At 40.7% G+C, this 26,654-nt stretch overlaps 2 protein-coding genes across 10 annotated transcripts in view; one reads left to right on the forward strand and one right to left on the reverse strand.

The window, feature by feature from the left end:
* Nucleotides 1–13,937, forward strand: part of ZNF18 (zinc finger protein 18) — a 31,338-nt gene extending 17,401 nt beyond the window's left edge. For 2 of the 3 annotated variants that reach the window (XM_046676367.1, XM_046676368.1), the window contains exons 5-7: nucleotides 6,660–6,744; nucleotides 7,404–7,508; nucleotides 12,666–13,937. In XM_046676367.1, coding sequence (XP_046532323.1) covers nucleotides 6,660–6,744; nucleotides 7,404–7,508; nucleotides 12,666–13,438 — 963 coding nt within the window. In that variant the 3' untranslated portion in view covers nucleotides 13,439–13,937. The remainder of the gene's footprint in view (nucleotides 1–6,659; nucleotides 6,745–7,403; nucleotides 7,509–12,665) is intronic. The other variant, XM_046676370.1, reaches the window with a different exon arrangement.
* A 1,492-nt stretch (nucleotides 13,938–15,429) lies between these two features.
* The window catches only part of DNAH9 (dynein axonemal heavy chain 9), a 324,423-nt gene continuing 313,198 nt past the window's right edge, over nucleotides 15,430–26,654 (reverse strand). For 6 of the 7 annotated variants that reach the window (XM_046676357.1, XM_046676358.1, XM_046676356.1 and 3 more), the window contains 2 exons: nucleotides 22,171–22,560; nucleotides 15,430–16,253 (listed from right to left, as the gene is read on the reverse strand). In XM_046676357.1, coding sequence (XP_046532313.1) covers nucleotides 16,026–16,253; nucleotides 22,171–22,560 — 618 coding nt within the window. In that variant the 3' untranslated portion in view covers nucleotides 15,430–16,025. The remainder of the gene's footprint in view (nucleotides 16,254–22,170; nucleotides 22,561–26,654) is intronic. The other variant, XM_046676360.1, reaches the window with a different exon arrangement.

Here is a 26,654-nt window from a genome sequence, read left to right on the forward strand (position 1 = left end):
CTGCAATCTTGAAGAACAAGAGCAAAGTGATGGAAGCTGTTAAAGGATCTGCTTCATTTAGGTTAAGGAGACCAACAAAAATTTGAGAAAGGCCTCTGTCAGACACGAGGAAAATTCTAATGACCTGGACACAGAAGTGCATCCCTCTCAACACCATGACGGTCACGGCCAAAGCAAAAAGTTTGTTCACAGTGTTGAAAGAAAAGGCTGGACCTGACTGTGATGTTGAATTTACTGCTAGCTCTGGATGGTTTAAAAGGCAGCTGAAAAAGTTTTGGAAACTCTAGATGAGCTGATTATGGAGGAAAATTACTTGCCAGAGCAAATATTCAGTATTTCCTTATTCTGGAAACGGAAGCCTGAAAGGACTTTCATCCATAAGGAGGCCAAGTCAATGCCAGGTTTCAAGGCTTTTAAGGACAGGATAACAGTCTTATTTTGGGGCAGTATTGCAGGCTACAAATGGAAACCCTTTGTGATCTGGCACACTGAGAATCCCAGGGCCTTCAAGCATATCAGTAAGTACACACTGCTGGTGTACTACAGGAGCAATAAGAAGTTATGGCAGGCCCAGCTCTTCTTCCAAGATGTCCTCCTGAATTGCTGTGCCAGCAAAGTGGAGAAGTACTGTTTGGAGAATAACATACCTTTCGAGATTTTACTTATTGTTAGTGCTCCTGGGCAGCCTCCTTTTATTGATGTTCTTTATCCCAATACCAAAGCAGTGTTTCTCCCTCCAAAGTCCACCTCTTTGATCCAAACAATGGATTAAAGTGTTAAAACAGTTTTTAAAGCCTACTACCTGAGGAGGACCTTTGCTCAGGCTATTGCTGCAACTGAAGAAGACACTGAGAAGACACTGATGCAATTCTGGAAGGATTAAAATATCTATGACTGCATCAAGAACCTTGCTTGGGCTTGGAGTGATGTCACCAAGGAGTGTATGAATGGCATCTGGAAGAGGACACTCAAGAAGTTTGTCCATGACTTCAAAGAATTTGCCTAGGATGAGGAGGTTGCAGAAATCAAGAAGCAGATGGCGAACAACTTTAACCTGGGTGTGGATGAGGGTGACATTGAGGAGGTCATAGAAGTGGTTCCGGAGGAACTGAATAATGAGTCGTTGGAACTGGAACAGGAATGTATAGCTGAAGAAGAGGCAAGAGTAAAGGAAACTGCAGGAGAAGAAAAAGAAGAATAACCCCCAAGAAAATTCACAGTGAAGAGTTTAACAGAAGCTTTTGCAGACCTCAACAAGCTCCTTAAAAAGTTTGAAAACATGGACCCCAACACTGAAAGGTTTTCGTTAATAGAGAGGAATGTTCATGGTACATTACCTGCTTACAAGCAAATCTGTGATGAAAAAAAGAAACAAACCAAGCAAACCACCATAAGACATATTTCTGAAAAGAGTGACACCTCCTCAAGAAGAGCCTTAAGCAAGTCCTTCAGGAGGTGTTCCAGAAGAAGCATTGTTATCACAGGAGGTGACAGCTCCATGCATGTTATCACCCCTGAAGACCTTCCGGTGGGACAAGATGTGGAGGAGGAAGACAGTGATATTGATGATCCTGACCCTGTGTAGGTTTAGGCTAATGTGTGTGTTTATGTCTTAGTTTTTAACAAAAAAGTTTAAAAAGTAAAAGAAAATAAGTTTTAAAAACAGAAAAAAGCTTATAGAATAAGGATATAAAGAAAGAAAATATTTTTGTACAGCTGTACAGTGTGTTTGTGTTTTAAGCTATTACAAAAAAGTCAAAAAGTTAAAAACATTTTAAAGTTTATAAAGTAAAAAAATTACAATAAGCTAAGGTTAATTTATTATTGAAGAAAAATTTTTAAAAATAAATTTGGTGCAGCCTAAGTGTTCAGTGTTTATGAAGTCTACAGCAGGGTACAGTGATGTCCTAGGCTTCACATTCACTCACCACTCACTGACTCACCCACAGCAACTTCCAGTTCTGCAAGCTCCATTCATGGTAAGTGCCCTTTATAGGCGTACCATTTTTGATTTTTTATAGTGTATTTTTACTGTACTTTTCTATGTTTTTATACACAGATACCATTGTGTTACAATTGCCTATAGCATTCAGTACAGTAACATGCTGTACAGGTTTGTAGCCTGGAAGCAGTAGGCTATACCATATAGCTTAGGTGTGTAGTAGGCTATACAATTTATATTTGTGTAAGTGCCCTCGATGATGTTCACACAATGACAAAATTACCTGGTAATGCGTTTCTCAGAACATATTCCCATCGTTAAACGACACCTGACTGTATTAGATCTCTTCAAGTTGTCCCACAGCTTACCGATGCTCTTTTCTCTTTCTTTCTTTTCAATCTCTGTGTTTCATTTTGGATAGTTTCTGTTTTTATGTCTGCAAGTTCATTAATGTTTTCTTCTCTAGTTTCTAATCTGAGATTAATTCCATCCAGTGTACTTTTCATCTCAGGTGTATTTTTCATCTCTAGAAGTTTGAATTGGGGCTTTATTACCTTTCGTGTCTGTACTTAACATGTTCAATCTGTCCTCCAGCTTCTGAAACATATGGAATATGGTTATAATATATGCAGTAATATCCTTGTCTACTAATTTATCACCTATGTCAGTTCTGAGTCAGTTCCAGTGGATGGACTGGTCTCCTCATTATGAGATGTTTTCCTGCTTCTTTGCATGTCTGGGAATTTTTGATTGGCTGTCAGACATTGTGAATTTTACCTTGTTGAGTGCTGGATAGTTTTGCATTTCTATAAATGTTCTCGAGCTTTGCTCTAAGATGTGGTTAAGTTACTTGAACATAGTTTGTTATATGGCACCAGAGAAGTCTTTAGTTTAGGGCTAGTTTTTCCCCTGTACCGAGGCAATGCCCTTCTGAGTACACTACCTGATTCTCCTTGATGTACAAGGTTTTCCAATCTGGCTGGTGGAAATATGAAGTATTTCCAGCACTGTATGAGCTCTGGGGATTGTTCCCTCTGCTTCTTTTGGGGAGCTTTCCTGGACTTGAGGGAGACCCTCTGCAGATCTCTGGAGCTCTCTCTGCAGCTCCCCTCAGGTCTTCTGCTCCGCTAACTCTATAACCCCCTTGACCTCCTCCTGCTCAGCTGGGGCTGCCCGGCTCTGCCAAATTCCCCCTCGCTGTGCTGCTGCCTGGATGCTTCTCCAGGCAGTAAGTTTGGGCAACTGTAGGGCTCATCTAATTTGCTTTCTTGCTTTCAGGAATTTCTGTTCTCTCTGCCTAACGTGCAATGTCTGCAAACCATTGTTTTGTATATTTTGCCCCCTTTTTTAGCTGTTTCAGGCAGGAAGGTAAATCCAGTCTGTTACTCCATCTTGGCTATAAACAGAAGTCTCTGGGACAGGTTTATCTTGATTGTGTATATAACAACTCTGTAAGTTGCTTTGATAAAAAGAGTTTTTCAGGAACCTAAACACCTTAATCAAAATCTTGTTTCCAGCCTTTGGGACACTCTTCTTGGGACTCAGCTCATGAGGTACTTTAGAGGGAAGGTGAAGATAGGAAGCCAGTAGGTGCTGCTTGATGTGCTGCTGAAGACCAGGCCTGAGCTTCAGCTTTCAAGGCTCAAAGATTTAGACACCAGAAAACCAACGTCACAGTTTACCTTGGGGGAGAGGGTTAGGAGGGAGCAGGGTGGGGGATATATCTTTTTAGTGTCTCAAAGGTGCCCTTCTTCCTGCTTTTAAGATACCCAGAAACCAAATTGCTAGGCAGGAGGTTGCTTGGTTAAAAAGAGTTGAGCACTCCGTCCGATGTTCCCAGCAGGCTTGGTGGACTGTTGTTGCTTCTGCAGTAAGTCAGAGAATCCGTGTGAAAGGTGTGGACGCTTGATGAACATATTTCACCTAGTGCAGTTAAACGCTCACTCCGTGTACCAACATTAACCATGACCTGTTACGGACAGCTTAAAGTCAAAAGATTCAAAATACTCACCAGCACCATATGTGTGTATATGTATGTTTGTGTGTATGTATTTATAGAATTCTCTGTATTATATTAGCAGATAATTGATTAATAGCCGTTCAACCCAAACAAACCAAAGTCATCCCTCCCCAATCCCAATATCCCTCCCCCAAACTAACAACAGCTGTTTGCATCAGAAGGACCCTGATATTTAAGGGAACTATTTTCTAAGTGAAGGAAATTTTTAAATATAAGTCATCACTCCCTCTAATCTCTTCCATAAGTTAGGAACTTCGTGAATGATGCCAGAGTAATGAAGCAGCATCCCTCCTCGGTGGTACTTCATTATTAGAAACGGTGACTGTGTTAGAACCTCACATAGCCTCCAGGATGCATTTACTCACATTCTGGCGTTTTCAGACTTTGAGAAAGGAACACTATACAATAAACTCTTTGTGCAAGTCAGTCGTGACACTGTCTCCTCAACCCACATGGTGGTGCTGTTTCCACACAAAATCAAGATGATTTCCCTGTCAAATGCTATACTTCCCTCCTTCCAGGATAGGAATTTAGATTAAATGAGAAAAAGACAAGATGGCTGCAGTTGGTGTCTTGCCCCTTAAGTAAGTGATTTTATTCAAGCATCCCAGCTTGGCAATTCCTTTAAGCTGGAGAACCACTATTTAGAGACTCCTGAATCATCTTTTCTGGTTTTTGAAATGGCTGATTGTGGCCCATAGGGGTTTTGGTAGCTGTCTTCTTTTTTGCCTTTACTGTACTTGGTAGCTACCATTCTGGTACCCACAGAATAGGCCCTGTATCCAGCAACCAGGTGGCCAAGCTGATATTACTATGGTTGGCATGCCCATCCTTTTCTGTGCCAGTGCTGAAACAAGAGACTGTGTTCTGACCATGAAAACTGAGGACTCCCCTATTATGCAATGTTTGCTCAAGCTGGTTATTTTTAGGAGATTTAGGTAGCTTCATTCACAGAAGATCAACAAAATAAGCTAACAATTCCTACTTTAAAAATAAAAAATTTAAAATTAAAGTTCATACTAAAAATGTGGTTATAGTTAATAGTTAAATATGTAGTTAAATATATTGAGGTCACTTTTCACATGTTCACCCTAAAAAAATCTAAACCCTCTCTTTCTTTTTAAAATTTGTGCTTAGTATCTGGTAGTTAAAGACTTTTTGGTCTCTCCATTCATTTTCAGCCCTTTGCACTTCCCTTGGATGTGCTCCAGGGCAGACTTAATTTAGGACTGAGAATGGCTTCCTTGAGTAGTATACCATGTGCGAGAGGAAGATGACTTCATCTTTCCTTCTTCCTCTCCTCATTTTTGCTCCATGTAGCCTGGCTAATCCTGACAATAATGGACGGCTACCAACTTTGGGGCTCCTGAAAGTGCAGGGAATCCCTTAATTCTCTCTGCAAACCCTTGGGGGTGAGTCTGGGAGACTGAGTATCCCATAGACTGCATATGATAGGAATAATAATATATATCACCTACTGAGGACTTCTTTGCTGAGGGCTTTATTTCACCCAGACGACATAGATTGAGTGCCTGCTCTGTCCTGGGCAGGGTCTTGGGGACTGGGAAGGTACAGTGGAGAGTCCTTTTCTCATGGAGTTTGCATGCTAGTAGAGGCAACTGTCAATCAAATGCTTATGTGTGTATACATACACACAAATATTTAATAAACTGTGATGAATGCTATGAATGAAAAGTATAACATGCAATGAAAACAAGTGACACTTGCATTATTTCTGTTAAACTTCCTGGCAATTTTTTGAGTGCAGTACTATAAATAGGTGAGGACTGAGGCTCAGAAAGATCAAGTTACTTGCTTAAGATCACACAGCTAGAAAGTAGCAAAGCTGGGACTTGAAACCCTGTATGTCTGGCTCCAAAGACTGTGCTATTAATCACTCTGCTATACAGACTGAGTTTCTAACAGTCAGCTCCTTGTTGGGAAGATCGAAATTTGAATTCACAGAAGTAGACTCTAGTTACACAGCCTTCTCAGTTTTGAGTCTCCAGTGCCCCGTTCCATAGGAACAGAAGGGCATGTTTTGGCGGTAATTGAGGGACACTTTGCTCCAGAGAACCTATCAATTTCCCACTACCTGGGAGTAAAACTGATTTGATGTCAGACCGTAAACTCAGAACTCCTGGGAGTTTCCCAGTGTGTCTGGCTGCAGCATCTCCTGCTCTGAATCCATCAGGCTCTGTTTTAGAGGGAGACTTACAACTCAGTTGACTTCACTGTTGACTCTTCCCACCTTTTTGCTGATTCACACTTGCTTTTCCAATAAATTCCTTTAAATTTCTTTGCTTCCCCCCCCTTGAATTTCCAGATTTTAAAGAAGTATTGAGACTATCAGGCTCCTACTGTTCAAAGGCCTAACAATTAAAAGCACCGAAAGAGTTAAAGAAAGGAGAGTGTAGAAAAGGCTCCTGCCTTCTCTTTGTTCTCCAATCTTAAATAGATGCAACTTAAAAAAATCCAGAACTTAAAACCTAAATATTTTTAGCCAGAGTAAGAAATACTGGTGTAGGGACTGGAGTTTTCTCTTTGGCCTCTTCCCTTGAATCACCTCCCATGATTTCTTAGATCTTGTGACGGCCAGGATCCTAAAGCATATTCCTTTCTTCTCAGCTTTCCTATAGGCAGACAAGGCAGAATTCAAAAACCTTCATTGGAGTCACGGGATTGTGTTTTTTCTAGGAGCAGTGGAGGCACCTGGATTCTTCTCAAAAGGAGCAATACTGGGATCTCATGCTGGAGACCTACGGGAAAATGGTCTCAGGAGGTGAGGGCGAGGGTTAGCCTGAGGGAAGGAGTTGGAAAGACTGTTAAACATTTTCTGCGTACTCATAGAGATGGCTGCTCTGCTTGAAGTTCTCTGCATGAAGGAAATTGTTAGAGATACAGTTGGGAACTGGAGATAGGAGAGTTATAGTAAGAACTTCCTTGTATTGAAAGTGTTCTGTGTGCCAGGAACTGTTGTGGGTACATTGCCTACAGTAACTCCTTTAATCTATGAAATGGGTGATGGTATTCCCATTTTAGAGGTGATGAAAGTGAGTGTCAGATCAAGTCACTTGCTCACTGTTATGTAGCTCCTAAGTGCCGAACTCTGTAGCTGACTCGGTCCATGCTCTTTTCTACTAAACCACACAGTCCCAACCAACCATTAGTGGGGTCCCAATCATGACTCTTGCACTAGACTGCCAGGTGGTCTGCAGGCCCTTCCGGCCGTCTGCCCAGATTCTTCTTTTTGTGGCCTTTACCATATATCCTAGCCATCTTGTGAGTACTGGTGCCTTGGAAGCTCCACAAATCCATCTCAGATGGGTTTCCTTAAGTGGGCTCCAAAGCCTTCATATTTCTACTTCACACAGGGTGTGCCTTTGAAAGACGCATCTTGGTCCCCAGTCCTCCCCATTTATCTTTCTCTCTGTGTATCAGGCATGTCCAATTCCAAGCCTGACCCAACTTCAACAGAGTGTGGGGAAGAGCTGGCAGGAATGTACCTTCACATCAGCGAGAAGATCCCAAGACCTACCTGCACAGGTGAGTGATCTTTCATTGGTCCAGAGCCATTTCTGACCTGTCATTAAATTGGAGGTGGTGGGGAGGTATTAGGACTTGATTTCTATTTCATTGGTTATAACTAGCCATGATCTGGTCAGTCCAGTTTGAATACCGAGGTTATCCTTATCTCTGACTATCGGGCTGTTGACGTGTATATTTAATCATGAAAGAAAGACTACACATCAGATCTGCTGCCTTCAGTCTTGTCTGCTGTGACAGCTTTCTTTCTCAGAGAGAGTTAAGATTAGTACAGATTAAGACCAATACAAATATGGGTAGAATTCCATTACAAAAAAAGATTTTGTAACAGCTATTATTCCCCTTCCTAACTCTTTTGTTTTCCTTTTCTTATTCTGGTTAGAGTGAATAGTAACCAGCCCACCCTCAACAAAATAAAACAAACAGAAAAACATGTTTTAGCTAATCTCCATGCACTTAACTTTCTTGAACAACAACAACAAATACTTCATATAAATCATGTATTTTAAGACTAGGGAAGAAGAAATATGCACTTGTTCTGTTGTAAAATAGCAATTACCCTTTGCCTTCTACACTCTTTAAAACATTGTGGTTATGTGAAACCTTACTATCAAACCTACCTACACACACACACACACCCCCACACCCCCCCCCCCCCACTTTTACATATACCAAAGATCCCAGAACTGTGGAGGAAGAAAAAGACCAAGGATGAGAATTGTATGACAAGCCATTCTTTCTGCCCACTGGGCTCTAATTAATTATTTTCCTTTGCTAATATACCATAGAGAGAGCAAGCATCAGATAAGACATATGATTTTAATTTTGTTTTTTTAGGATTGGCACCTGAGCTAACATCTGTTGCCAGTCTTTTTGTTTTCTTCTTCTTCTTCCCAAAGCCCCCCAGTACATAGTTGTATATTCTAGCTGCAGGTCCTTCTAGTTGTGCTATATGGGACGCTGCCTCAGGGTGGCCTGATGAGCGGTGTCATGTCCGTGCCTGGAATCCGAACTGGTGAAACCCTGGGCCACCGAAGCAGAACGTGCAAACTTAACCACCCGGCCATGGGGCTGGCCCCTGATTTTAATTTTAAGCAATATATTTATCATAATACTATTTCACAAAGATTGCTTTGGAGCAGCATTTTTCAAACTGCATTTCATGACCAATTAGTCGGTTGAGAAATCATTTTATTGGGTTGCAACCAGCATTTAAAAAAATGAGAGGGTCACAACTAAAAGGACCCACAACTAAAAATACACAACTATGTACTGGGGGGCTTTGGGAGAAAAAGGAAAAATAAAATCTTTAAAAAAAAAAATGAGGGGGCTGGCCTGGTGGTGTAGTGGTTAAGTTCACATACTCCGCTTTGGCGGCCTGGATCCTGGGTGCGGACCTATACACCTACATTAGGCCATGCTGTGGCAGCATCCCACATGGAAGAACTAGAAGGACTTACAACTAGGATATACGACTATGTACTGGGCTTTGGGGAGAAGAAAAAGGAAATGATAATATTGAATGGAAAATATCAGAATGCAAATAGAAAACATGAGATGTTGGGGTAGATGGTGTTTCAGGAAATTTTTGTTCCAAATGTGTGTCTATATTCAATACAAATATATTTCTTACTGTGGGTAGCAGAAAAAAAGTCTGGAAATACTGCTTTAGAGGTCATTGCAGTGGGATTTTTATTTTAATAGACTTGACTTTTTACAGCAGTTTTAGTTTCACAGCAAAATTGAGCAGAAGGGACAGAGATTTTCCTTATACTCACTTGCAGTAGAATTTTATTTGTGATATATAGCTCACTGTATCTCCATATCGCCATTCTTTTGTTTTTCCCCTTCCTCCCACCTGCTGACATGAACCCATTAGATCTTACCTTAAGCCAGACTGTGGAGAGTCTACAAAGCCAGCCTGGCTTGATAAGGCAAAGAAATGCCATTGTAGGTTCTTGAGAGGGAGGATATGTGGGCGGAGGTTGAGGAAGTAGCCATGTGCAGGACAGACTGGAAGGGGACGCTTAGAGCAGAGGAGCCCTGTGGGAAGTCGATGTGGGAGTCCAGGTGTGCAGGGACGAGATCCTGGACTCGTGTGGCAACAGCAATAACAAGATTGGAAAGGACTGGTTCAATCTAGGAGACACAACAGTTAACCGGTCGGCCAGATCTGGACTCACACCAGGGGGCAGAAGTGACAGGAGGGAGTGTATATGCTATTTTGTTTGACTATGTGGAAGAACAGCTCACAGTTAAAGCAGGGCAGCAGGGAAGTAAGTCTCAAAAAGCTAAATACTTGGGGCCAGACCATGGCCGAGTGGTTAAGTTCACACACTCCGCTTCAGTGGCCCAGGATTTTGCTGGTTCAGATCCTGGGTGCAGACATGGCACCACTCATCAAGTCCTGCTGAGGTGATGTCCCTCATAGCACAACCAGAAGGACCTGCAACTAGGATATACAGCTATGTACTGGGGGGCTTTGGGGAGAAGTAGGGAAAAAAAAAAAAAAGATTGACATAGATGTTAGCTCAGGTGCCAATCTTTAAAAAAAAGCTATATACTTATACTTCTGATAAAAATTCCAAGGAATTAAAAAATATATATTTGTAAAAATGTTTCCTAAGTAGTTATCTGGAAGAATACTGCACGAACAGTAAAAAATTTTGAAAAAAGAATATTTCATTAAGATTAGATGTGTAGATATTGAGGCTGTCATTTTAAAAAGGTAAAATCATTAAAATAGTGGGATCCTGATATAAAAATAGTTGCATAGACCAATGGAACAGAAAAGGGGGCCTAGGAAGAGAAGCTGGTCTCTAAGAGTTGAATGGACAGTGAAGGAAGCAGCATCTCACCGTCCCAGAGAGAGTTGCTCTTCACTGAGCAGAATCAGGACACAGACTCTTTGGGAAAAGGAATCTGTCTACATTTGTTGTATGTCATATATCGAAATAAGTTCGAAATAAATGAAAAAGACATAAAATATGGAAATAAAATAATAACAGAGGAAAGTGGCTGAATATTTGACTCATATCTGGATGGGGAAGATTTTTATAAGTATAAAAGCAATATTTAAAATCATTAAGGGAAAGATGAATAGACTTGAGTATATTTAAAAAGAAAAAAACCACAACTCCTATACATAAATATAATCCCAAACAAAATTAAGTTAACTGAATTGGTGAAAAGCATTTTTCATGAGCATGACAAGTAAATGATTATTTTTCTTAACATAGAAAGAGTTTATGCAAATTGATAAGAAAAAAATGACTTTCCTAATAAAAAATGGGCAGCAGGTTTGGATTATGAAAAATAGCTCATAAATGTGAGAAAATTTATCCTTCAATAACTAAGACTTAACATTTATAATAATGAAAAACCATTTTTCACCCTCATTTGTCCAAATGGCAAATATTTAAAAAATATTCAATATTCAACTCATTTGAACACTTGCCTCCCCTCTGCCCAGCTTCCCATACCAGAGGATGGCATAGTTATTCTGGACATCCATTTGCTAGTAGGTGTCAAGAGCCTTAGTAAAATATTCATGCCTGTTGATGCAGTAATTCCACTTTAAGAAACGTCCTTTAAGGTTTTCATCAGAAATGTGTGCAAAATTTATGAAGAAAAATGCTTATCATCATTATTTGTAGTAGGAAAAAATACAATAAACGGATTTTCACAGTAGGAGAATTCTTAAATAAATTATGTTTATTATTATGTGTTTTTTATGATATCTTCCGTGATGTCAGCTCTTTAAAATGCTATTTATAAAGCCTTCTTTAAAAAGAGAATACCTTTGGGGCTGGCCCCGTGGGATAATGGTTAAGTTCGTGTGTTCCACTTCTGTGGCTCAGGGTTCACAGGTTTGGATCCTGGGTGCAGACCTAGCACTGCTCGTCAAGCCACTCTGTGGCAGCATCCCACATAAAATAGAGGAAGACTGGCACAAATATTAGCTCAGCGACCATCTTCCTCAAGCAAAAAGAGGAGGATTGGCAATAGATGTTCGCTCAGGGCCAACCTTCCTCACGAAAAACAGAAGGAAAGAAGGAAGGGAGGGAAGGAGGGAGGAAGGAAGGAAGGAAGGAAAAAAGGAAAGAAGGAAAATGGATGAGGCTTTTTTTAAAAAAAGAAGAGAATATCTGTCATTTGTGGGGAATGTGTTCTCAGACTGTGAATTAACAAGTTCAGGTTTAGTTCTCTAGCAGATTCCTGGGTCTCTAGCAGATATTTCAAAGACACTAATATAGGAAAGAGAAAGGTAAATAACTTCTTTAGATCTATAGGAATAAAGTAATTTATAAAAGTTGAAAATAAATTCTACCACCAAAATAAAAATCTTTACTATACGTATCATTAAGTGGTAATAACCAAAAACCCAAGTTATGATCAGACAAACAGAATGTTAACTGTGATACAAATTAGTGAAGCACACGTGAGTGCTGGAATCAGGCCTCGACTGAGAGATTCCCTTTTATGCTGCAGCCTCGCTGCACGTTAAAACCACAGTAAAATGACACAGTGCATTTCGTGAATCTTTGGATTACTTGTGAATGGGAGAATCTATGTGAAGTTGATAAATACCACCATTTACAATTTCAATGCTACAAAGACAAGATATAGTACTGTACACACAATATCATATCAATTATGTCAGAAAAAAGCACGCATGTATGTATAAGTTAAAGACTGGAAGGCAATTGATGCTCATAGTTGTTACCTCTGGGTAGTATGATTGAGGTTGATTTGGTTTTCTTCTGTATACTTTTCGAATTGTTTTTAGTGATCCTATTTATATTTTATAATCAGATAAAAACCAATCATTTTCTAAAGCAGTACTCTCATATAATACGCTTGTTTTTCCTGGGCCTTCAGAAATGCGTGCTGCTTATTTATAGGGTGTCAGCAGAGCCCTGTCTGCGCCCTCCTCTGCCATCAGACGTTCTCAGCTCCAGAGCTGACGCCCTTAGCCTGGACAGAAGTGAAGTGAGGGCCAGGAGCTCGGGCTGGATAATATTTCTCTTCCTCACTCACTGATGCCCTCTTGGTAGAAGGAATTAATGTTTTATGATGACCCTTTCTTTGACATATGAATTAGAGAATGGGGTATACCATTTATTGAACTATTTCAAGCCTTCTTTCCTCTTTTAGGAGACAGACAGGAGAATGACAAAGAGAACCTAAACTTGGAAAACTATAGGGACCAGGAACCTCAAGCCTCAGGAGAGGCACCTTCTCAGGCTTGCTTGAGTGGCCTCTTCAGTGAGGATGAGCCGAGACGCTTTGGAGAAGGAGAGACTCTCCCTGAGGCTCAGGAAAACCTTCAGGGTGAGGGGCCAGGGGGCCAGCTCTCTCCCCAAGAAAGGACTTCTGGGAAACAGCTGGGTCAGCATTTGCCGAGTCCACATCCAGGAGAACTGTCCATGCTGTGGCTTGAGGAGAAGAGAGAGGCCTCCCCGAAAGGGCAGCTGCGAGCCCCCATGGCCCAGAAGCTCCCCACCTGCAGGGAGTGTGGGAAGACCTTTTACAGGAATTCTCAGCTTGTTTTTCACCAGAGGACTCACACTGGAGAGACATACTTTCAGTGCCCCACCTGCAAAAAAGCCTTTCTGCGGAGTTCAGACTTTGTGAAACATCAGAGAATTCACACAGGAGAGAAGCCCTGTAAATGTGATTACTGTGGGAAAGGCTTTAGTGACTTCTCAGGGTTGCGCCACCACGAGAAAATCCACACAGGAGAGAAACCCTATAAATGTCCCATCTGTGAGAAGAGTTTTATTCAAAGATCAAACTTTAATAGGCATCAGAGGGTTCACACAGGAGAGAAACCTTATAAATGTTCCCGCTGCGGGAAAAGTTTCAGCTGGAGCTCGAGCCTTGATAAACATCAAAGATCCCACTTAGGAAAGAAGCCCTTTCAATAGCCAGGCTCTCTTAGCCCATTTCTATTTCCCGGTCCATTTAAAAATACTTACCTCCATCCAGAGAAATTATGTCTCTTAGAGGACATTCCTGTTCTTTTTTTCATGGATTGGAGAGGAGAGACTTGAACATGGTTTTGGACTCAGAGGATGTATTGGCCTCTGGATTGGATTTCACACTAATTATTTCTTGCTTCTACATCCTGAGAAAGAATAGTCTTCATCTTTCAGCTCATCCCTTCTTTTGGACCCCTTGGGAAAAAAGTATCACTTGGAGATCCCGTTTTGGAAGTGCTATCTGGGAAAGTTTAACTGGATTCGCTGCAATTGCTGCTCATGGGAAGAACCTCAGATCAACCCTTTAGAACTGGGGTCCTAGATCAGGTCTTCTGCTACAGAAGGGGGAGCAGAGAGGCCCAGTGAGCTCACGTGTGTTCTTTGTCATACGGATGCAAAATTAGCTTTTAAGTGTCCCTTGTTTTAAATAAACTTAGTAGAGTCACTTGTTTTCTTATTTGTGTCTGAAGTATCAGTGTGTGTTGACTGTAAGTCAGTGCATTTTCTCATAGAATACCCTAAATGGGAGTCCAGCTCCTAGATCAGCCCATACAAACCTGTCAAGTTTATCAGTCATCTGGACAGTGATAGGAAAGTGCTACCCTGGTGCCTGGGTGTGAGAGCTTGGCCAGTGCAGGGCACTCTTTGTCTCAGGTAAGTCTGTCCGTGGTATCCTCTTTCTGAGCCCACTTCCCATTTGCTCATGCACCTCAAGTTGCCCTTCTTTCTCCTGGCGTCCACTTAGGCTATAATTTTTGCCAGTGTTCTGCTGTGAAATTATGTTTATTATCTCATTTTGTTTGTAGGTGTTAGGAAGAAATCAATAGTATTGATCTAACTTGTAGTGTGTCTAGAGGTTTATTAACACATATATCTAACCTGTCCTCTTGTCCTTGTCTTCAAAAGTTACATGCCCCAGAGTGTCCTGCTTTCATCTAGTGAGACTTCTACCTTCCTTCCACCTTGGTCCTCCCCTTGCCTGCTCTTATTGTTCTGTTCTTGATGAGGATCAGGAGGGATGATGCTAATGGGGAGGACGGAGCTATCTCTCTGAAAGCAGATTAACCTGTAGGCAAGAAACTCTAAAGTGTTGACAAACAATGGGAATTACATTACTGATTGATGAGAGGAGAGACAAACTCAAGTTGGAAATCCTGCATTCCAGAGGAACTTATTATCTTCCTTATAGCATGAAGATGAATAAGGCCCCTCTTCAGGGGATGCAGGAACCACAGGGGAGAAAGCAGGAAAATCATAGTGGAGTTGTTATTAGATTCTGTATTCTGCATAGCAGAGATTTGTAGGAATTTTATGTTTTAGATCAGGAGTTCTCAAAGTGCGGTCCCCGGACCAGCAGCATCGGCAATTTGTTAGACTTATTGAATCATAAATTCTGAAGGGTGGGGCCCAGCAACCTTTGTTTTAACAAGCCCTCCAGGGGATTCTAATGCCTGCTCAAGATTAAGAACCACTGTTCTAAACAGTAATTAATCCAAGAATAGGAATGATCCTAGAAGGAATACTGAATCCTTCCAGGCTTTTCTTACCAAACAAGCCTCCCCATAGAACTCTTTAAAACTCATTAAAATTGTGGAACTCTTTGGACTTGCAGTGAAAATTTGTTCCACAGAGGAAATTCTAGGAAACTGTCAGGTTAAACAGCTCTAGGTGAAGGCTTTCTCCTTAGGTCTCTCTTAAATGATCTGAAGGATTATAGAGATACAAGCAAACAACCTACCTTGTTCACAGTTGTGTTCTCAGCAAATAGTAGGTGTTAGATAAAAATTTATTGAATGGATGTGTGAATTCATGTAGGTAAATATCACATATATACTTCCCTTATCTTATAGAGTGGTGATCAGCAAAATATGGCCCACCATCTGTTTTTGTAAATAAAGTTTTATTGGAATGCGGCTACACTTATTCATTTATGTATTTTCCATGGCTGCTTTTGGGCTACAGTGGCAGAGTTGAGTAGTTACAACAGAGACAAATGCCCTGCAAAGCCTAAAATATTTACTATCTGGCCCTTTACAGAAGAAGTTTGGTGACCCCTGAGCCAGAGTAATGTTTCTCAAGTCATATTGTGCATACAAATCACCTGGGGAACTTGTTAAAATGCGGACTCTAATTCATGGGTGATGCTGATGCTGCTAGTTCACATAGTAGCTGGGAGCTAGAGCACTGAGAATAGTGCCGTGTAGAAACATCAGGGCTCGAGTGTTTGTGGCTCATTTCTCTTGGTCTCTTCAGGATCATTTATGACTCTGCAACTCTCAAAGCCTGGACCAGACACAGTGGAAGGCTAAATCACTTTATTAAGAAAGGGTCAGTGCTTTGAAATGCCTCTCCCCTATTCTTCCAGCTCAGCCTCACTTTAGGCATTTCTCTCTGAGTTCCCTAGAAGAGTTCTACAGAATTGTGAGTACTTATGATTTCTCATCTTACCATGTGTCTGTGGTCACCCCTCACCCGCTTGTCCCTCTGGGCAGCCTCCAGCCCAGCCTTGTTGTCTTCATGGCTCTGCAAGAAGCTAAATCTGGAGAAGCAAAGCTACTCCAGCTAGAACCCACTTAGATGGGTTCTCCTTAGTCTTCAGGTTGAAAGTCCACACATAGGTGGGTCCCCGCTGACAAGTCTTGTACACAGGACAAGGATAGACGCTGCGGCAATCCTGCTTATCTGCAGGAATGGCCTTGATGAACATCACAGGCATGGGGGGTGTCAGATCCTTCAGCTTTGCCTCTGTAATGATGCCAGCCTGAGGACAAGAACAGGAGAAGAGCCATCTTAGATCAGACCTAGAGCCCAGCCAGCCAGCCTTCTCCTGTCAGTTGATCTAGTAGATGAGAGACTAGCAGGGCCTGGCTGCCTTTATGCCTACCCCCTTACAGGTTCTCTCAACAACTCACAGTGGAATGCATCTGATAGGTGGAAACACATCTCTACTGTCTTCTAGCCTAAATCCCTTTTTGAAGGAGCATTCCAAAAGCTGTATTTATCATATACAAATTAATCCCTTTGAAGCTTGAGTCTCTCCTAATTTTCTGTTTTCATTCGTTCATTTCATAAGCATATTGAATGCAGCTATTTGCCAGATGTCATGCTAGGTGCTGGAGATTTAAAGATGAGTAAGATACAGTTCCTGCCAGCAAAAGCTTTAGATTTTAAGGCTTGGTTTATGTCCTGTTCATTTCCTATGTGACCTCATCTACCCTCTAAAGCATTTTGACTTTTTGAGCAGAGGGAGCTGTGTTGTGTCTTTACTCATGAAATAGGGACCTAACCATGCTGTAGCTTTCCAGGTAGGGCTTCTCTATAGTTTTCTGAGATGTCTCAAAAGAGCTTACTAGGGCAGTTTTTCCTAATGGTCCTGAGAAATGTTCTGGGGAACAAAGCCTTCTTTCATCAACTGAGCTTGGGAAATGGTACTTGCCATACCCTGGGCTTGAAGCTTAACACAGTGAAGACAAGGAGAAGTCCTAGCAATAAAGAAAATTTAACTTTAACTTGGTGTTTCCCAAACTTATTTGACCACAGGACCCTTTTTCCTTGCAACCTATTTGTTTCCCATGGCACTTGTGTTTTATGGAACTTACTTTGGGAAATGCTGATTCAGAGTGATTCACAGATTCCTTGCCTAGGTCCAGGTGACACTGTGCCCCTTGTGCTATAGATAGAGTTTGGTTTCTTTCCCATGAAATTTATCTAAAGGGAAAGATGTTCCCTCTTCAGTTTTGTTAGATGCTGTTATCAGGCATGATGAGTAATAGAACTTAGGTAAACCGTGGGGACCCCCTTGTACTCTACACCTGAGTTTATGGCAGGGAGTGGGAGCCGGGGTAGAACCTTTTTTCCTCACATACCATAAAGCTAACCCTTTGAAAATGTACAATTCAGTGTTATTAAATGTACAATCATTACTTTCTAATTCCAGAACATTTTCATCACCCTCAAAAGAAACTCAGGGCTGGCCTGGTGGCATAGCGGTTAAGTTCCCACATGCCACTTGGGCAGCCTGGGGTTCGCTGGTTCAGGTCCCAGGTGCAGACCTACACATCACTCATCAAGCCACACTGTGGGTGGCATCCCACATACAAAATAAAGGAAGATTGGCACAGATGTTAGCTCAGCAACAATGTTCCTCAAGCAAAGAGAGGAAGATTGGTGACAGATGTTAGTTCAGGGACCATTTTCCTTACCCCCAAAAAAAAAGAAGAAGAAAGAAACTCTGTAACCATTAGCAGTCATCACTAGTGGGGGGTATTGATGACTCCAATTATTATGGTTGAATTCTCTATTTGAATGGCACATTTTTTTCCATCTGTTCACTTATAGCCTATTTGTGTCTTTGAATCTAATGTGTCTCTTGTAGACAGCATAAAGTTGGATCATTTTTTAAAATCCATTCTGCCATTCTGTGCCTTTTAAATCTAGTGTTTAATCCTACATTTAATGTAATTACTGATAAGGTAAGATTTACATCTGCCACATTGCTATTTGTTTTCTATATATCTAATGTCTTTTTTTGTTCCTCTGTTCCTTCATTCCTGCTTCCTTTTGTGTTAAATAGATATATTTTAGTGCCGTGCCTGGACATAGGCAAGAAATCTGTGAATCACTCTAAATCAGCATTTCCCAAAGTATGTTTACTATATTTTAAAAAATTTTCTTAATGATTCCCCTGGGGATTACAATAATGTATAAAAATCTACTTCAGATTAATACCAACTTAATTTCAGTAGTATACAAAAACTTGACTCCTAAATAGTTCCATTGCTTCTCCTTCCTGTACTTAAGAACTTGTACTGTTTTCATCATACGAATTACATCTTTGTACATTTTATTCCTGTCAACACTAGATTTATAATTATTGCTTTATGCAGTTGTCCTTTAAATCAGATTATTTTATCTTTTACATTTACATATGTAATTACCTTTACTGGTCTTCTCATGTGAACTTGAGTTACTGCCTAGTGTCCTTTCTCATCCTCATAGAAGCCCTTTAGTATTTCTTATAGGGCTGGTCTGCTGGTGATGAAGTCTCTCTTGCACTTTTTTTTTTTTAAATCTGGGAATGTCTTAATTTCTTCAGTTTTTGAAAGATACTTTTGCTGGATATAGAATTCTTGGCTGACAGTTTTTTCTTTCAGCACTTTGACTGTGTAATTCCACTGCCTTCTGGCCTTCATGGTTTCTTATGAGTAATCAGCTGTTAATCTCATTGAGAACCCCTTGTAAGTGATGAATTGCTATTCTCTTGCTGCTTTCAAGATGCTGTCTTTATCTTTCAACAGTTTGATTGTATCATGTGTAGGTATGGATTTCTAAATTTATTCTATTTGGAATTTGTTGAGTGTCTTGGATGTGGAGATTAATGTTTTTCATCAAATTTGGAAATTCTTCAAATATTTCCAAATTTTTCAAATATTCTTTCTGGCTCTTTTTCCTCTCCTTTTGGGACTCCCATATGCATATGTTGGTATGCTTGATGGCATTTCAAAGGTCTCTAGACTGTTCATTCTTCCTCGTTTTTTTTTCTTTCTGTTTCTCAGATTGGATAATCTCAATTGATGTTTTTCCAAGTTTGGTGATTTTTGCCTACTCATATCTATTGTTGAATTCTTCTATTGAATTTTCATTTCAGATATTATACTTTTCAACTCCAGAGTTACTATTCGTTTTTTAAAACAAATAATGTCAATCTCTTTGTTAATATTCTCTATTCAGTGAGTCATTGTTCATATACTTTAGTTATTTAAGCATGGTTTCCTTTAGTTCTTTGAACATATTTAAAATAGCTGATGAAAAGTCTTTGTCTAGGATGTCTAGGATGTCCCTGAACTTCCTCAGGGACTGTTTCTGTTGACTGCTTTTCTCCCCCTGTGTATGGACCATTCCTTTTTGTTTCTTTGTGTGTCTGATAATTTTTTGTTGAAGACTGAACATTTCAAATAATATAATGTGGCAGCTCTGTAAATCAGATCTTCTCCCACCATAGGGTTTGTTGTTGTTTGTTTGGTGACTTTTCTGAATTGATTCTGTAAAGTCTGTATTCTTTGTCATGTATGGCCTCTGAAGTGTCCTGCTCAGTTAGCTTAGTGGCCAGCAAATAATCAGACAGGGATTTTCTTAAATTTTCTTATAGGCCTGGAACCTGTAAGTCACAGAGTCTTTGCTCTGGGGCTCTGTCATGTTCAGGCATGCCTTCAATGCTCAGCCAGGCAGTTTAAAACTCTACCTTACCCTTCACCTCCTGCTTGCACAGAGCCTCAAGGTTAGTTAGAGGTGAGAGCGTATGGCCTTATCAGGTCTTTCTTGACCATGTGCACAGCCATGGGCATGTGCACAGCTCTGCAAATGATCACGGCCTTTTAGGTTTCCAGCAACATATTGGAGGTTTTCAAAGCCCCCTTTGGATATCTCATTCTCCAGCTTTTCCTCTTAAGCTTTTTGGTTAGCCTCTTGTTTGTTCCACTGTTATCTACTGCCTCAGGCAAGCTGCCGCGTTAAACAGTTGTCTTTGATTGTTTTCAGTAAATGCCTCTGGGGAAAAGGCTGTTGCCCTGGGTGAGCTCCACGTCAGGTCAAGTAAAGACAGACTTGCAAGTGGGGTCTTCCAGGGAACCATCACACAGGGAAAATAACAATTTTCTAGGAATGGGGCTTTGAAGGTACTCCAACTTCATTTTTTCCCCTCCAATGGCTGATAGGCTGCTATTTTCATTATGAATGTAGCCTGTTGGTTTTCAAGGCTACTGTAGAGTTTGGGGGAGGGGATGGGAATAAGGCAAATTAAAAGGCCACAGAGCTTGCTCTTATTACTGGGATTCAGTCATTTTTCTTCAATAAACACTCCTTGGATTGGTGAAAGCCTTTGGTTAGTTTCCAGACTTCTTAAAAAGTTGATTCTGACAATTTTGGGGCCAGTGTTCTTATTGGTTTACAGAGGAGAGGATTTTTGGACATACTTACTTTTCTGTTTTTGATGAAATCTTTCTGGGATAGAAACTTTGAGAACAAGAGCTCTTGGTGGACAGGTATTGCTTTTTGGAAAGTTTTTATTATTCTTATGTAGAAATAAGGTAGGCAAAATTGAGACAGATAATTGGAATCAATGTCCTTTTTTCCCCACAGTGCCAATGCTCTTCCTTCTGAGCTTCTTCCCTACTTATCTTTTTTGTACTTTTCTCATTTGGTATTCTAGCTCTGGTTCTCTCTAGGCCACCCTAAACCTAATACGATCCGTATGATCTCCACTGACAGACTCTTGTACAAATGTTCAGGTGGAGAGAGGGGAGTCAGCTTCCTTCTCAAGGTTCAGGCTGTTTGAACACTGTCCCACTTTACTCTCTGTCTGTCTGTTGGCTCTTGATTGGTTTCCTAGGGATGTTGTAACAAATTACCATAAACTTGGTGTTTAAAACAATAGAAATGTATTCTTTCACAGTTCCACCGGTCAGAAGTCTTAAATCAAGGTGTAGGTAGGATTGGTTCCTTCTGGAGCTTCTGAGGCAGAAACTGTCCCATTCCTTTCTCCTAGCTTCCAGTGGTTGCTGGCAATCTTTGGCTTATGGATGCATTACTCCAATCTCTGCCTCCATCTTCATAGGACATTCTCTTCTGTGTCTCCAACATGGTCTTCTTATAAGGACACTAGTCATTGGATTTAGGGCTACATTAGTATGACTTCATCTTAACTAATTATATCTGCAAAGACCATATTTCCAAATAAGGTCACATTCTGAGATTCTGGGTAGACGTGAATTTTAGGAGGACACTATTCAACCCAGTACAGCTTGCTCTCTGTATTTACGTGGCCTTCTAGGATCTTCTATATCTTCTAACAGTTTTTCCCCATTAGCTTTGTACTGGCAGCTAGGAATAGTTTAGAGTCACTTGCCAAGTGGGATATTTAACTATGTACTCCTTCCAGATCATGTGTATAACAAATATAAAGTTGTTCTAGAGTTATCCGTCCTTGTTCAAGTCATTTTTCCCAGCCACCTGTGCTTGTTTGCCTGTTTCCTATCTGTGAAAAAACATCTCTGATCTTATGGTAACTCAAATTTCTATTAGGTTTCCGTTAGGAATCCTTTCAGAATTTCACTTTAAATAATATCTACTGGCTCCCCTTTGCAGATGGGGGTGATGTAAAAGGGAGAAGGGACTCCTGCCCTCCTAGAGCTCATGAATGAGGAAAGTGGACCAGGGAGGCGAAATGATGTCCCCAGGTCACACAGCAGCAGGGGGAGCTGACTCCAACACTTTTTGAGCACTCCATATGTGCCAGGCACTATTCCAACTGTCTTACATATTAACTCACTTAATTTTCACAGGAACTTCTATTTTCCCACTTACGAGTTGAGTAAACTGAGATCTGGAGAGGTGGAACTACATCCCAAGGTCAGAGTGCTAATTAGTGGTGGTGCTCAGATTCAGATCCAGCCAGTCTGGTTCCAGAGCCTTTGCCTTTAACCACCCTACTCTACTCACTCTGCAAAGTCTGTGCTCTTTGCACCATCCCTGGCTGCATAAAAATGGCTTGACAGCTTCAAGGAAAGTTTATCTAGGTCAAAAGATTCAGGAGCAGTCCTTTTAGTAATCACACTTGATTGGAGGCAATGTGTATTTAATCAGCCCACAGAGGATGCCCTTTGGCTCATCCCAGGATTTACCTGTGTATCCCAGCGAGCGCCTTCCATGAAGAGGCCATGGACATAGGCCCCTTCCCGAGGAGGGCTCCTGAATTCCTCTCTGTTCTTCTTTGTCACATCACATTGCAGGGCCATCTGGTCCAGTGGCCATTCGTTCTTGCGGGCCATGGACTGCATGATGGCGGTAAGGAAGGACTGGGGGTTGAAGAAACCTGTCAGCCACACAGTAGAGGGCATTGCAAAGTCTCCTATCCAAATCTCCAACTCCTTGATTCGGTTGAGGAGGTCCAAAAACCAGGCTGCCAGGCCCGCCGTGGAAGGGTACGCTAGCCTGGCCCAGGGCTCTGGCACTGTGTCTAGGTACAAGGCATTCTGTAAGTTCTCCATGTCGCTCGTCATGGTCAGTTCCCCCTGAAGACAAAGAACAAGAGGGGAAAGAGTGAGGGGACAGGAAGTCCCTGGAGAAAACTGGCCTTAGGAACGTCTGGCTCATGGCATGCAGGCAGATGGAAGATGACTCCAGGAGTGGGTGACACAGTGACTATCCCTGTCCGGTACTTGATCTGCAACGTTTGTCTCACAGAGGCTGGTCCTTTTAAAACTCTCCCTGCACCAGTGATATCAGAGTCTACAGCTATCTACTGTCAATAGTTAAGGTCTACTGCAGCCCTCACACCACCAGTGGGTTCTGAGCAGATTCAACTCCAGCCTAAAGCTTGAGTTCCACTATCCGGCAGCCCTGCAGACTTCTTCGTGCAGTTTAGAAACACAAGAAGTCAAAGCCTAGAAGCTCTATATGCCCCCAAATCAAGGATTTCCGTCAGAAATCAAGCTATTAGATACATAGTCAACTTTAAGGGACCCTCTTCCAACTGCTAGATGAAATTTGTAAGGAAGAGTTTACATTGAAAACCATCTTTAAATTAAACTTTGTATCTTTAGTTATGTCAAGGATCTCTAGCAATTTCTTGAAGACTCCATCTCTATTGCAGTGGTTTCTGCACAGGACTTAGGGTACCCGACAAGGCTCATGTTATGGACTGAATGTTTGTGTCCCCCCACCCCACGCAAATTCCTATGTAGAAATCCTAACCCCCAATGTGATGGTATCAGGAGGTGGGACTTCTGGGAGGTGATTAGCTCATAAGACGGAGTCCTCGTGAATGGGATTAGTGCCCTTATAAAAGAGACCCCAGAGAGCTCCCTTGCCCCTTCTGTCTTGTGAGGAGACAGTAAGAAGTCTGCTGTCTATTAATCAGGAATTGAGCTCTTGCCAGACACCAAATCTGCCAGTGCCTTGATCTTGACTTCCAACTTCCAAAACTGTGAGAAATAAGTTTCTGTTGTTTATGAGGCACCCAGTCTAAGGTATTCTGTTATAGCAGCCCGAATGGATTAAGACAGCTTGGCTCACCTGTTAAGTGCAGACTGCTAAAATGTCAGAGAGCCTCCTTGGGGCCTGGAGGTACCTTGCCTGTGGGATGGGAGACTGGACCGTGTAATTCTAGGTCCAGCTCTTTCTCTTGACTCTTGAAACTGCTGAAAAGCATTCAGCATACCTCCCTTAAAGATGAACATATTTCAGGTCCTGAATGACAGCTAGAAACTAACACTCTGACCCCCAATTTGTAGGAAATAGACTAATAACTTCTTTATGGACTTCCCAGAGAGAATGTAGTTATTACATATACATTTTCTATACCATAGACTCTAGTGACTGGGCTATTTTAAGATACCATAATATTTTAAAAGCCAAACATCTCTCATCAGACCAGTGCCAGATATGCCAGGCTGAATGAGTACAGCCTGAATTACGGATTTTTTTCTTGCAGTAAATGGACTTTATTACAGGGATAGAAAATGGATTTCATTCTGTGTGTCTGCTCAGCTGCATTGACATGGCTGACCAGAGCAGTGTGTTGTGAAGGATTCTGAGGCCACCTTAAGGTTCAACGGGAAGTCTAGATGGCGTGTATCTGCCAACAAAGTTTATCACTTTCAGCTACACCCCAGTTAGGTGAACAAAAGTTTCTTCTGGTAGATTTCTTTAAGGGTCTGCTGAAATGAATCCTATTACTGGGTTAAAATAGAAAAAATTGCTCTCTTTATTTGGACTCTCCACTTCAGTGAAGACTTCTAAAAAGAGGCTATAAAATACTACTTGTATATTTGAGCCAAAATCAAGTTTCTGAGACAATATGGTTTTCCTCAGGCCTGCAGTTATGTGATAATTCATTATTATATACAATTTATAACATGTAATAATGAAGTTTCCCTAAATATAGCTGATTATTTAATAAGATAACATTAAGCATTAAGATTAAATTTAGTGCAAAGGAAAAAATGATCAAAGATGATCAAATCTTTTCTTTTATGAGACTCCATCTGTGTAAATTTTTCTTGCCTTATTGCACTGTCTAGGACCTTCATTACAATGATGAATAAAAGTGATAAGGGTAGACATCCTTGCTTTGTTTCTAAACTTAGAGGGAAAACATTGTCTTTCACCATTAAATATGATGTTAAGGTTTTCTTAGATGTCCTTTATTAGGTTAAGGAAAGTCCTTTTGATTCTTCTTTTTCTGATATTTTAAAATCAAAGATTTGGTGTTAAATTTTTTCAAATGCTTTTTTCCCATTTACAAAGATGATCATATGGCTTTTGTATTTAGTACATTAATACAGTGAACTTTATTGATTGATTTTTGAATGTTAAAACCAACCTTGCATTCCTGAGATGAGCCCTGTGTGACCACAATGTATTATCCTTTTCTTATATTGTATGATTTGACTTACTAACGTCTTACTAAGGATTTTTGCATCTGTGTTTATGAGGCATATTTGTCTCTCATTTTCTTGTAATGTTTTTGGGTTTAGTAACGAATTAATTCTGGCTTCATAAAATTTGTTGGGAAGTTTTCTCTCTGCTTTCTATTTAAATTAAACTTTTTATTTTGAGATAATTGTAGACACACATGCAGTTGTAAGAAATAATATAGACGAGTCTTGTGTGTCGTGTATCCAGTTTCCCCCAATGGTAACATTTTATAAAACTATAGTACAATGTGACAAACAGGATACTGACATTGGTACAGTCAAGATACAAAGCATTTCTACCACCACAACATGCCTTGGGTTGCCCTTTTATAGCTACACCCACTTCTCTCTTGTCCCCACCTTTTCCATAACCCCTGGTAAACACCGATCTATTCTCCATTTCTATAAGCTTGTCATTTCAGGAATATTATATAAATGGAATCATTTATAAAACCTTTAATCTTTTGGGATTGGCTCTTCAATTAGCATAATTCTCTGAGCATTCATCCAGGTTTTTACATGTGCCAAATTGTTCATTACTTTTTATTGCTGAGTAGTATCCTATGATATGTATGGTAGAAGGAATAATAACCTCTCCAAAGATGTCTACATCCTAATCCTTAGAGCCTGTGAATATGTCACCTTACATGGCAAAAGGGACTCTGCAGATGTGATTAAGTTAAGGAGTTTAAAGTGGGGAGATTATCTTGGATTATCAAGGTTGGCCTAATTTAATCACAGAGATCCTTATATGTCGTGCACCTCATAACAACGTTTTAGTCAATGATGGACCACATATACAACAGTGGACCCATAAGATTAGTACCATCTAGCCTAGGTGTGTAGTAGGCTAGACCATGTAAGTTTATGCAAGTACACTCCATCATGTTTGCACAATGACACAATCGCCTAAGGATGAATTTCTCAAAACATATCCCCATCATTAATCAATACATGACTGTAGGAAGGAGGCAGGTAGGAAGGTGAGAGTCAGATTGGAAGATGCTCCACTGCTGGCTTTAAAGATGGGGAAAGGAGCCATTGGTCAAGGAACGTAGCAGCCTCTAGAAACTGGGAGAAGGAAGCGAATGGATCCTTCTGTTGAGCCTGCAGAATAAACACAGTTCTGCCCAAATCTTGATTTTAGCTAAATGAGACCCGTCTCAGACTTATGACCTCCAAAACTGTAACGTAATAAATTATTTTAAGCCGCTAAGTTTGTAGTAACTTATTACAGCAGCGACAGGCAGCCAATACAATATGGATGCACACGGTTTGTTCAACCCTTCACCCACTGAAGGACATCTGGGTTGTTTCCAGGTTTTGGCCATTATGAATGAAGCTGCTATAAACATTTATGTACAGATTTTTGAGTGAACGTAAGTTTTCTTTTCTCTGGGATAAATGCCCACACATATAATTGCTAGGTTGTATGGTAGTTACATGTTTGGTTTTTAAGGAAAGTGCCAAACTGGTTTTCAAAGTGACTGTCCCATTTTGCATTCTCACCAGCAATGTCTGAGTGGTCCATTTTATTCACATCTTTGTCAGCACTTGGAGCTATCATTATTTTTTGTTTTAGTCATTCTGGTAGGTGTGTAGTAATATCTCGTAATTTTAACTTGCATTTCCCTAATAGTTAATGAAGATGAATTTATTTTCATATGCTACTTTTTCACCTGTCTATT

This window comes from Equus quagga, chromosome 11 (assembly GCF_021613505.1).
Source record: "Equus quagga isolate Etosha38 chromosome 11, UCLA_HA_Equagga_1.0, whole genome shotgun sequence".
Taxonomy (NCBI): Eukaryota; Metazoa; Chordata; class Mammalia; order Perissodactyla; family Equidae; genus Equus; species Equus quagga.